At 34.2% G+C, this 13,382-nt stretch overlaps 1 protein-coding gene across 1 annotated transcript in view; it reads left to right on the top strand.

Annotated features, from left to right (window-relative positions):
* The first annotated feature begins 1,860 nt into the window (after positions 1 to 1,860).
* The window catches only part of LOC145685947 (uncharacterized), a 74,297-nt gene continuing 62,775 nt past the window's right edge, over positions 1,861 to 13,382 (top strand). The window contains exon 1 of the mRNA XM_081758728.1: positions 1,861 to 2,265. Within this exon, the coding sequence (XP_081614854.1) occupies positions 2,073 to 2,265 (193 nt within the window). The 5' untranslated portion in view covers positions 1,861 to 2,072. The remainder of the gene's footprint in view (positions 2,266 to 13,382) is intronic.

Below are 13,382 nucleotides of genomic sequence, written 5' to 3'. Positions count from 1 at the left end.
CTTGTACCGGTACAGTTTGTTTGCTAAGAGAATTATATCTAGCCATCTACTCTCTCTCTCTCTCTCTCTCTCTCTCTCTATGATAGTATATATATATATATAGATAGATATACAAAGCCGGTTTTAAAGAATTAGAATAATACCAATGAGTAACGGTATATGTAGAGTGGTCGAAGTGAGACTGGATGCGGTGGTATGCCATACCGCCTCTGGTTTTCCCGTGATCAAGACATACCGTCACTGGAAAATAGATGATAAATACCTTTAATAAATCCATTTTTATACAGAGTAATTGATGAGTAGCTTTGCAGGTAAAAAGATTTTATTTCTTATGTAGAAATAATTTCTAAGTTGACAACACCGACATTTTTGTAATTTTTTCCTTATCTTTTTTATTTAAAATAAGGTGTCTTCAAAGTTTATCTAGTTTATATTTTGATGTCCCGTATTGAATTATTTCTTTCTTATACCGTATATTTGTCTTTTGTCTTAATGCAAATAAATATCGTGTTTTGAGCATGGGCGGATTTAGGGATTGTCTGTTGTGGGGGTGGATCTTTCGGGGTCCTCAGTCGAGTCGGGGTCCAGGAGTTTTCTCGCAGGAAATTATTAAGATAAAAACTCGGTTTTTGAACATTTTCGTTCTTAATTCTCTCTAATACAACATAAGAGGATATTTCTTTTAGAAAGTTGTTGGATGGGGAACAGTCTCTCCATGCCCTCCCCCTTCCCCATAACTACAGAGAAACTCTCCAATGGTTTTCAGTCATTATGTAAATAGAAATGCAATCTTTTAGACAACATACCCTCACTGTATTTCAATATTTAGATAGCCGGTATGTCGAGTCAAAATCGTAATAAAACATACCGCCTCTGCTTTTTTCCACTTCGAACACTATAGGCTGTATAGGCATCCTGTCCCGAGTTATTACTGTGGACCGCGTACCTGAAAATATAACCACCTTGACGCACAGACAGACGCTTAGAATAATGCTGACGAGAGGGTGGTGCAAACTTGAGGGACCTTGTTGCAGTTTCCCTTCCGCGATAGGACTGACAATTGGTCATTTCAATGATGTTCAATTTCATAGCTTTCTATGATTCCTCCAAGGATAGTTTGGCCGTAGCGACTTTAATTTTAAAACACAATTATTTGTCTAAATGTTAAATCCCAAGTCCCTCACTTCTAACATGTGGAGTCCCCGGTTCGATTCCGACTCCAGTCAAATGGCTTGTTTGGTGGATAAATACTGTGTGCGTAGGTTCTCTCGGAGTTCTCTCGTTTTCTCTAACTTTTGTCATTCCACCATTATCATCCTTCTCATAACCATTGTTTCCTAGGTGCATAATCGTGAGACGTTAAACTAAAAAAATCTAAGATCTTTTCAACGTATCAAGCTGAATAAGTGCTGTGTAAAAAATGTATGCATTTTCATAAATTTTAATTAAAAATATGTAGAAACAATTATTTTCTTAGTCTGAATTTGTTCAATTCTTTTTTTCAAGCACCCTGTCTATTAACAATGTTTTGTTGCTTCTTTCATGAGCTATTTTCCACGCCCATGATAATTTGCGCTATGTAAACATACTTATCATGAGAGTGAATAAAGTACGGTAGATCGTTTAACGTATTGTTGTTTAACTTCACTATTCATGAGATTATGATAAGGATGAATTTATTTACAGCCTATTCCTAATATTGCTTTATATGGATATTATTTACATGTTGTTAATTAATAAATATAAATATTTCATTATTTAGCTTTATATAGAATCATTTTCAGTATTATATTCAGTTTATTTGCTACTGACATCTTTTTTTTTCTTTTTTTTTCGTCCTTTGGTTGTTTTAATTAGGTCCAGTGTTCATATTCCATGTCCGTGTGCTATTGAGTTTTATGCAACAGATGTTTCAAGATGGCGGTCAGGTGTAGGAAACTTCGTGGTGATTGATGCCAATTCTTGGCAAATCTCTCTTATGTATAGTGCAAACCTAAATACTTATAAAAGTAATTTATTTATGCCTTCGAAGTGCTGCGCTAATCACTAGGTAATGTTGCGAACTATAAAATATGAGTGAGGAGTCGCAAGCTCACGTAAAATCGCAATCAGCACCTAGTACACCGACCTTGGATGTTGTATCATCTTGCCTTCGTAGCCCCAGTGAATTTCAACGTAAAACTACAGTACGGAGAGTCTCGTTTCCAGAAGAGGAAAATCAGCTTGTAACAGGCTATTTGGAACCAGCAAATCCATGGGAATACGGTAATTAGGAAGAGATTTTAGCGCGAAATACGTGTGTTTTGATTTTATGTTTATGCTGTCATGGGTACACCTTCCATATATTTATTTCAAGACAGTAATAAATAATTAAAAACTGAGAATTACTGTAATATAATTTGTGTATGGAATAACTTATCACTTAAATTAAAAGATGCGATTTCACTTGTACCTTCATTGTCAATAACTACATGTTGAATATTTACTTGTGTATTTACTGCCAACCTTATTAGGTGCTTTTCGGTTTTACGTGAATAACAATCATTCTCAATGGAATAATTGCAACAGCCGCCTCAGTTTGATACTGATCGTGCAATCCATTATTAGAAAAATCATGTTTTGTCGATCACTTTGTTCATGATAATTGCTCCTATCTATTTTACAAGTTTAGGTTAGGTGAGTTTGCTCCATTTCTTGGCTAAGGAATGGGCCAATAGTAACAATTATAGGTTGCTCCTGCCTTGTTAATTGCAAAACTCGTTGTAGATTTACAATAGGGGTCGATACATAAATTCACTGCGTAAATCTTCTCACCAAATTACCCAGGAACTTAAAAAAAAAATATTTTTATGGCTGGAGGTGCATTCCTCGATGGTGGTCCATCTTAGAAGGGGTTAAGCGTTATAGGTAGAATTAGGGTTTTTTTTTTTTTTTTTTTTTTTTTTTTTGCAAAATAGTACACAGTTTACCATTTATGCACTTCCACAAATTAGTTAAACCAATTACATACAAATTTATGATGTGCTTGCAGACATACGTGTTAAAACAACCACCAACCTATGCTAGATGGTCACTGAAAACAAGAATTATATCGAACTGGAGTACGGGCACTTCGAAGCTAATGACACCGCGCGTGGGACTGCATCCGTAGGGAGCAGGTACGAGGTGGATGTGCGCGGAAATGAAAACAGTCCAAAAAAAAAACATCGACAGCTCTTTGAGCAAAACATTCATAAGAACCGATTCACAATAAATAGCAATGCGAGGAATTACACTCTATTTTTTAACAAAATGGGTCCAAACTTCCCTAACCCTACTCTACTTATCCCTACCTTACCTTACGAGAACAATGCCATATCCTCTGACAAAATCATTTGTTCTGCTCAACGTGCACTGTACCACAGCAGCTAACCTGTGACCACACAAAGAATTGCATCTAACCTTCTCTGATTTGACATGATACTCTACTACACCATGTTGAGCTATCAATTCTATCGGTTCTTGTAATTAATGTCACGGACTATACACATCTCTCGCGCTTAACATTGAATTGTTTTTCAGTGAGCCAGATTCCCGTAAAAGCTATCAAATATTCGCTTATTGAACCTAAAAATAAGCCTAATAATAACAGAAATTGAAGGTTCGGTATTCCATTAGTTTTTATTTTATTTATTTATTTATTTAAGAAAGATCTGTCTTATTTTTTAATTTAGTCTGTTAATTGTAGATTACGTCTGTCAGTTGCGCCACTCCAGTTTACAGCATCCACATAATACATAATTTTGCAGTCTATACGTCTTACCTCCTACCTTTCTATGGGCTAACACACTGCCTTCACTAGAGATGCAAAAAAGCCGGCTTTTAAAATTTTTATGATTTCTCTATCTAAATAGCTTTCTTATACCCATGTTAAATAAGATTTTATGACCTACATGCCATATTTCGCTCTGGTATCCATATCAAGATGGATGGAGCACATGTTTTATGAATTAAAGCAAAGTACGTAGTATGTGAGGGCAATTTTAGAGGCTATTTACCTTTATTTTAACTTTTGAGTTATCGACTTTTTGTTTGTTTGTTTGCTCTCTGATCATTTCAACTTGTCATCCGTGTTTCATTTCTAAGAGCTTAGTACTCTAGCTTCTAGCGCAAAAGTTAAACTTACGCGCTGTTTTTAATATATCCGTCAGTGCGTACATTTTTCAATATATCCGTCAAAGCGTACTTCCACATTTCTGTTGTACTGTAGTTATGCAATGATTTAGCAGTAATTTTCCAGATACAACCTTGAATACCATTTTATACAAATAATCAGTAACGGATTTAGAAAAATACTTTGGGAGGGGGTTCTCTGATTAATATTTGTTTTTTTCTAAAAATCTCTAATTTTTAAATGGAAGGAGTCTGAAGTTTATGAGTACTGGCATAACTAATATTTCGTTTCGTTTATATGAAGGGTGGGAAAAAAATGATTTTTTCAAAAAAAATATTTTTGTTGATTTTTTTGATTTAAATCAGATCTTTTTCTTCGTATAATGCAAGTCGCGAACTGAAGAAAAAACATTAGGAAAATATTAAATGTTAATTATACCTTTTAAGTGAAAGTATTGGGTTTTAATTTTGAATTAATTCCCAATCGTTAACCTATTTCAATCCCAAACAATGTTTCTTAAGCATTAAGGAAAAAGTACAGCAATGTAAATCAACATAACACTTTTCTTTTCACGAAAGTTGCTGATATTTGGCATGGGCATATTTTTAAACAATTGGAACTAGCTAGCGGCACGAAATACATATAAAGTACATAAATTTCGCCTAAAATTAACTAACACTCTATGACCTATGGAACCCGGAGGTTCAATGCCATGTTCACAAAAGCTCTCCTGACTTCTGTCCATAGTCAACTGAATCCAATTTCTATTTTGTATTCTTATTTCTGCGAGATCCATCTTAATATTGTTCTTCCATCTACGCCTAGGGTCTTCCTAACGGTCGTTTTCCGATTGGACTTCCAGTTAAAACTTTGAAAGCGTTCCTACTTTCTTCCATTCTCGCTACATGTCGTGCCCACCTGAGCCTCCAAGATTTGATGACCCTAACAATGTTTGGTGAACGGTATAAATTATGCAGTTCCTCATCATGAAGTTTTCGCCATTCCTCATTTCCGTTCCTTTTGGTTCCGAATATTCGTTTCAGGATTTTATTCTCAAATACTTTCAGCCTGCGTTCTTCCCTCAGCGTAAGCGACCATGTTTCACAACCATACAGCACAATAGGCATAATTATCGTTTTATATATTTTAAAGCTTCAAATTCCTCGACAGAATTAGCGACGATAAGAGATTTTGAACTGAATAACAACACTAATTCCCTGTTTTTAGTCGATATTTAATTTCTTCGTGAACACCGTTTTCTGATCCTATATATTAGCCGATGGCAGAACTTTCTTTGTCTTTATGCGATGAGCTTTTGTAAGTCAAAAATTTTCTGCAGGGATTCCAAAATAAAAAAATCAAGATGATCAGTTCCAGCAGAAGAAACACTTGTGATTGTTAAAAATATGCTTCATGTGACGGAAAAACAATTCAAATGCGAGTTGTCCGTGCATTTAAGACATCTATACATAGCAGGCACGTTTTTATAGTTTTCTGTTGGCTATTTTATTTCCTCTGACAATTTTTCCTGCACAGGCACGGCAAATTTTCTGCGATCACATCGCAGATCATGGCATGTTCTGCAATGGGGTCAAGTGTCCACTTTATCAAAAGTATTATTAACGCATCCAAAATTACGATCCCGAGGAACTTCTATGTATTTAGTACATAAATTTTGCCCAAAATTTTAAAACCTTTTTTTTTTTTTTTTTCGGAGAGGGGATCGGACCAAAACCCCTATTATCTGGAAACAAAAAACAAATAGACGTGGACACAAAAGAGTTTTCATCTTAAATGTCCATGGTGATTTCGCCGTTGGAATAGAAATTTTAAAACCCTGTGTTACAAAGAGAAGAAAGCAGGGTTCACCCGTTACCCGTTCAAACGGGATTTTCCCTGATCGCTGTCTACATGATACTCGTTTTCATACTGTGCTTACATACATTTGAGTCTCATTGTATTATGATTATTATCTTCCATAATCGAAATAGCAGAAGAGAAACGGGATTTTACTTGCTTTCATTTTAAATTAATTCATTTCGGAATTTGATTTAAATCATCGATTTTTATTTAAAAAATCAAGTGATTTTAATCTTGATTAAAATCGTGATTTAAATCAGACTGATTTAAATCAATCCACCCTGTTTATATGTATTCAGCAAAAATCTTCCGGATACAACTTTGAAGATCATTTTATACTAATAATCAGTGGTGGATTTAGAAAAGTATTTTGGTAAGGATGTTCCTTATTAATGTTTAGTTTTTCTAAACATTCCTAATTTTTGTTTGAGGGGAGCTTAAAGTTTGAGTCAAGGCATAAGTAATATTTCATTTGTTTTAGACATTCCGTAATTTCGGGGAATAGGCTTCAGTCCAAAAGACCCACCCTAACCCTCTTCGCAAATCCGACACTGCTGGTAATTAGTAATAACAGCAACTTAAAAACAATAAGAAAGAAAGTCGGCCAAGACTCACAGTACACGCACTATTTCTACATTCACAGATGGAATTAAGAAAAACTTGTCAGAATGGTAGAATGCAGGATTGTATCCCGGGCTTCCCGATAGAAGCGCAGAAGCTAACCACTCAGTCATGTTTGTTATTCTGTAGTTTTTTTTTTTTTTTTTTTTGGGGGGGGGGGGGGAGTTCCGTAATGATACATTGAATTACTCTTGTTAAAAATTCAGAAACCTTGAGGAGTGGGTAAACCGTGATGGTGGTTATATAAAATTTAACTGTAGAATTTCAAGAATATACAGAACCACCCAAAACAAAACTCTAGATGTGCAACCTTATCATATAACTGTATGTATTTCCCTTATGTTTTATTTTAATTTTATCTCGTTTCAAAAGAAGGATGTGAAATATTTTGAAGTAAAAATACTACATACAATTTTGCTAGTTATGTGTGTATGTTTTTTTAAAAGAAGAAGTAGTTACTTTTGTATATAAGAGGTTAAAAAGTTATTATATATGTATATATTGGTTAATCTCAGGGGCGGCGATTAGGGGGGCAAGAGGGAGCAGTTGCCAGCCACTTTTTTGAAGTGACCCTTTAATGTACATAATTTTCATTTGGAAATGTAAAGATTTTGTATGTATTACTGATTCATAGAAAAAATGATACCATGTAATATTTGCTGTTGCGTGAGTACGTACTGGTTATTTGTCTTCCTGTGGAGTTAAGAAAGCTACAGGAATTGCGTTTTAATTGCAATTAAAAATAATTAATATTTCAACTGCGTATTTCTTTAAATGTCGTAGCATTGCTTGTAGTATTTACTATCTTTCATTTTCTAAGAGTAATAACATGTACATTTAATAGCATGTGTGGAATTAAAAATGAAATGAAATTTTTGTGTTTTACGTGTCACGGTTATGCCGGCTCGGCTAAAGGAGACGGTGATGATGAGAAATGAAATGGTAGAATGAATAAAGTGGGAGGAAACGGGAGAACCCGAGGAAACCCACGCACACGGTGTTGTCCACACAAAGTTCACTTTACGCGAGCTGGGATCGAACCAAGGGAATTAAAAATATAAGTTGTTCATTAATCCCCAATTTCAATATAACTTTTGCAAAACAAGTCTCATTATTCATTATTATGATTAATATTATCTTTTCTATTTATTTGTTTTGTAAATTTGTTATTAAGTAATTTGATCATACAACTTTCCAGACAGAATTTTAAGATGTTCATGAGCAAGGAATGAAATGTCTTCTTACACTTTCGTCGTTTAAGAGTACAAAGGGCTAGTACCTATTTGCGTTGCTCTTATCAATTTACTTAATAAAATGTAATATACAATATAGAATATTTTAACTGAAAAGATAGTATCCTATTAGTTATACAATCTTTTGTCAGTTTTAGAAACAACCAGGAAAACTAACACTGACATACAAATATTCAGATCATGCCTTGCCTTCCCACTTTTAACGTCTAATCGCCGCCACTGGTTAATCCATTGGAATTCATAATGCAAATATATTAAGAATTAAAATTGTTCGAAATTCCTGGTTTATTTTCGAGGTTTTATATTATCTACATCAACCACTAATTGAATGACTTTTTATGTTATGGAGAAGCGAGACAAAGTCTGCTTTCAGTTTAAAGCAGAATTTTGAAAAAAGCCCATAATTTCCCAAGCAAAAAAAGCGAAGCAGAAAGAAATTTTTTTTCTCTCTGTCTTTCTCTCAAAAAAGCTGCTTTTTCCCAAGCCCTTGCATATCTAGTCTTGACCTTCGCATACCTTGCATAAGGGATTCCGAATGAAGGATTCCATGCTTAACATCTTCCATTTTTCTGCCTCTGTTTCTCCGGAAGTGTGCCTCACAGGTAAGATCCCCGCATATAATTTCGTTTCCTACATAGTGCTTTATCAAAATAGTGTTACGTGTTTCTTCTGTAAAATTTGCAATTATGTGGACCCCTGTTGTAAATTGTTACCCAAAACTGAACATACAGCATTAAATTCCCATTGTTCCCTTACAAAGTTTCAGTTTTAAGCATTTCAGTTAAATAATGTACTACGATTTAAGTTGCATATTTACGATATGTATATTTCCCTGGTGTTTCTTACCCATTAGCTGCCATAATTGTCGATTTTTTCTAGTAATCATCGATTTTTTCTAGTAATCAAAATCTAGGAGGGAGATGTAGGGGACTTAGAGATTGTAATTTACTGCTCTGATTGCCAGTAATTATTTAGGATGCAAACACTGTGATCAGAACAGTGAATCAGATTAACGCAAACCAATGAAAATTGTGGGGACAAAACAAACGAAATAGGCAGTGAAAACTTCCCTAATTTGCTTATTTTATTAGGTAGTATAAATTGCAATTTATTGCAGCAAACGGAAATGAATGTACACTTCATGATTTTATACTTCTAAATCAGAAATTTTTGAAAACGTCACTATTCAGAGTGGTTTCATTGTACACATCCAAACCGTTCTTTCGGAGGTAATTAGGGAAATTAATAGAACAGCGATGTCACTGGATCAATAGAAGAATCTAATATGCAGATGGCTTCCTGTTGATTAACGCTCCATTATATAGCCTCCACCTTTATATTTTCATGCATATCATTGAGTACATATTAATACTTTTCTTAACACGGTCATAGATTTCTCTTCTCGTGCGTTTGCTACGGCTTTAAAATTTTAGGGAGATACCAATTACCACTTACGCATCGACTTCTTCGATTAATATATCGTCGCCTGAGATTCAACACCGCGTAAGTAACATTTCACCAACTTTACAGGAGAGAGAAAAAACTGTTTGAAAATTAGCTTTAGCCTCAATTATACACCGTATTACTCTTAAGGGAGTAACAGCCATTTGTCGTGATATAGGTGTACTTCTTAACCAGATTGTACGCCATCATATGCTGATTCTAATGGTGTCAAAAACTCAAATTCGCCAAAATTGGAGATACTGGAGCCAATATGAATCAAGGCTGGTACATACACAATATTGTCGTTGAAGCTCAGCCCTTGAATATAATCGTATATGTACTTACCTTTGGCCAGCGGAGGGCCTCACCCCCAGATCCCCTTAACTGAAGGTCTTTCGCTGCGAGGTTCATCTTTAATTTACTCTCTTTCTTCTGAAAGTGCCTTGGCTCCTGCGCCCTTGACAAAACGTGTCTCCCTAAGCCTGGCGAAGTTTCGCAAAAGTTGCCGTTGCACTGTGTCCAAGTCTGAAGCAAAACCTGATCGCATACCGTTGCTTGATCATACGTATCACTCATTGTCAGAACGCACAGGTAAAAGCTGCTTCACTGAAATAATTGCTACATGCAACCAACGTGACACTAGCGACTTCCCACTTACATGATGGTATATTACATTTCCACCTCCACCCCACCCTCAAGTCTCACATCGCCAGCATTGTCAGTTCGTGCACAGTGTTCCCAGTCTCATTACTTTATTTACACACGTATACCTTGTATATATCAAAACTCTGTCATGGTTATATGTGGTGTAAGTGGTTGAGTACCTACTTCAAGAATTGTAAAATGTATGGCTTTGGACTGGTAGCGTAATGTTAACACATTGGTATGGTAAGCTGGAAAACTGCATTCGATTCTTAGACCAGTCATGCATTTTTTCACTTTTTGTATTTCATTGAATTTGCACTTACAGAGAAATTGATGTGATATAAAATCCTGTTTCCTCCACTTATAATCGATTTATCAGTTTAGTGGAAAAGCGTGATGTGCATTATTATTATTATTATTATTATTATTATTATTATTATTATTATTGTTATTATTATTATTATTATTATTATTACATAGCTAATTTAATCTTATCCAGAAGTGGTAAATATTTCCTTTAATTAATAATTCTGAAACTGGTTCTAGATTAATCTGACCTTTTAAATGAATTTACCGGAATCTTATCGGAATAACAATTAATAATTTTCATTAAACGAAGCCGCGGTGACTTCTAAGCTATCATAAGGTCTATTCATGGGACTTCGATTCCTAGTCTCTCTTATGTAGGACTGATATCGTGTACGTGGATTCCGTATTTAATCAGGAATTATTCACATTCCTTGTCATCTTTAGTTTATGAGCTGTCTTAGAACGTAAAACTGGTTTCAGATACTTCTGAAAAACATACCTTGCGCCTGGAAGAGTAAGTGTATTATGTTTCTCATTATGTATTGTTTTCGCGTTTTTGTCTTTCTTTATACGATCTGTGGGGTGGACAGGATTGTTGGAATTCCCCCTCCCCCAAAAAGAATTGGTTCTTTTGTATAAAACCCATATAAAAACACCTCAAAAATATATCAGAACTTGGATTGAAATAACTGGTAACGTGATTATAATTATTTTCTTCAGTCGTGTTTCTCAGTGGAGACCTAGTTTCAGAATTGCATTAAAATATGCATTTATCAAGAAGAGATCTCCAGTACATAATACCATTGAAAAAGAAAAGGAAATTATGCAGAACGAATTTTATTCGCGTTCCATAAAATTCATTGTTACGGATATTCAGCTGTATCTGGAAGAAAGAACACTCTCTTTGTTTATTATAGTATGTAGTTAACGTATAAGTGCAGACAATTAATCCATGTGTCAGAGATATTCTATTACAAGATTTCCAAATCGGAAACGTTTCACATAAAGAAAAGGAAATTCTAAAAAATATACATTTTTAATTTTTTTTTAAATGTTTAAAGAGATTTACTTTTTATTTGTCGTTCTGAATTTATCGTAATTTTTTTTTTATTTTATTTATTCACTTTCCTTTGGCCCCAACGAGCTAATGCTCACATTAAGGGGCAGTACGTACATACTTCAATAATAATATAACATGACAATATATGTTTGTGATAGACTAAAAGAGACAAATAAAAGAAAGTAAGAAAAGGAAATACATGGTAACTACTAAATACACGGAACAATAATAGAAATTCAAAATATTGCATAAGATGTTAACTTGAATAACAATATATGAAATACATGAACAGAAACTTTTATAGTTATGGATTATTTATGTAATTTACATTAACAACAAATTTAGGGAAATATCATATAGCTGACAGTTATTTACAATGAGCTATAAACTGCTCCCAGTAATGCTGTGTCACCTGTTTCTTAAATATATACTCACTACAACAATTTTTAAGTTTATCTGGAAGGTCATTATACGTTTTGAGTAGACTGTATTTGACACTCTTTGTGCCATAGTTAGTTGAGTTCATTCTTCTTATATGTAGTGCATTCCTACGCCTAGTATTGTGTTCATGAATATCGTTATTTTTTTGAAGCTTGAGATTAATATGTGTCTGGGAATTTATAATTTTGTAGATTAAAATACTTGTTTGAACTTTTGTAATTAAATTTAGTGGTAATATTCCTGAGGTCATGTGCAAACCATTGCTGGAATATCTGGGAGGTAATCCATACATTGACTTTATTGCTTTCTTTTGGAGAATTGCTAATCTCTTTATATCTGATTGCCTACCATTCTGCCAGATTACCGATAAGTAAGATAGGTGGGATTGTATGAGTGAATAGTATACTGCTCTAACACTTGAATTTGGTACGATATTACGTAAACGACTGAGAACTCCCACAACTGGTGATATCTTCTGTGTTAACATTAATATATGTTTATCCCATTTCATATTTTCATCCAGTACCAGACCTAAGTATTTTACAGTATTTGCTCTGAGTATAGTCAATTCATCTACCTGTAGTTTGCCAGGGATCCGTGTTTTAAATGAAGGCTTATGAAACACTAGAAACACTGTTTTGGAGGGATTCAGCACCAATTTGTTTTCACAAAGCCACCAACTTAAAATGTTTAAATCGTGTTTTATATTACACAGTAGTTCTTGGACAGAGTTTTCAACATAAAGTATTGCTTTGTCATCTGCAAATAAAGCGACTTTACCTTTGAGGTTTAACTCTTTTATGTCATTTATATAAATCAAAAATAATAGTGGACCTAAAACTGACCCTTGTGGCACACCATGAAGAACTGGTAATGCAATGCTCTCTTGACCATTAACATACACATATTGTGTTCTATTGTTCAGGTAACTTTTAAACCATTTCAGAGTCACTCCTCTTATTCCAGTTTTTTTTTTCAATTTTTTAAGCAAGATTGCATATCAACTGTATCGAAGGCCTTTTTTAAGTCAATAAATAACCCTGCTGCTAGTTTATTGTTGTCTAAAGCCTCTTCTACTTCAATTACTAAATCAACAGTTGCATTTAATGTACTGCAGTTTTTCCTGAATCCATATTAGTGTTTGTAAAAGAAGTTAAATGATTCCAGATACCTAATTACCTTATTGTATACACACTTTTCTATTATTTTTGACATACAGTTTAGAATGGAAATAGGTCTGTAGTTACCTGATTGTAATTTATCACCTCCTTTAAAAACTGGCACAACTTTTGCTACTTTACACAAAGCCGGAAATGAACCAAGCTCAAAAGACAGATTAATGAAATCAGCTAAACAGTACTTTAATGTACTTTTACATTTTTTAAAAATTTCGTTGGTAAGATTATCTTTTACCGTATTTCTTTTCATCTTTAGTGAGTTAATAACAGCTAAAACTTCATCAGCAGTCACAGGCTCGAAGTAAAACGAATTAACTCTGCTTTGATTACCATACTCTTGGTCATGTACTTTAGAGATTTGAGATACCAAGTCTAGTCCTACATTTGTGAAATATTTATTAAGTGCGTTAGGTACTTCT

Source organism: Thermobia domestica, chromosome 5, assembly GCF_964235325.1.
Source record: "Thermobia domestica chromosome 5, izTheDome1.hap1.1, whole genome shotgun sequence".
Taxonomy (NCBI): Eukaryota; Metazoa; Arthropoda; class Insecta; order Zygentoma; family Lepismatidae; genus Thermobia; species Thermobia domestica.
This window is presented reverse-complemented; position numbering and strand designations above follow the sequence as displayed.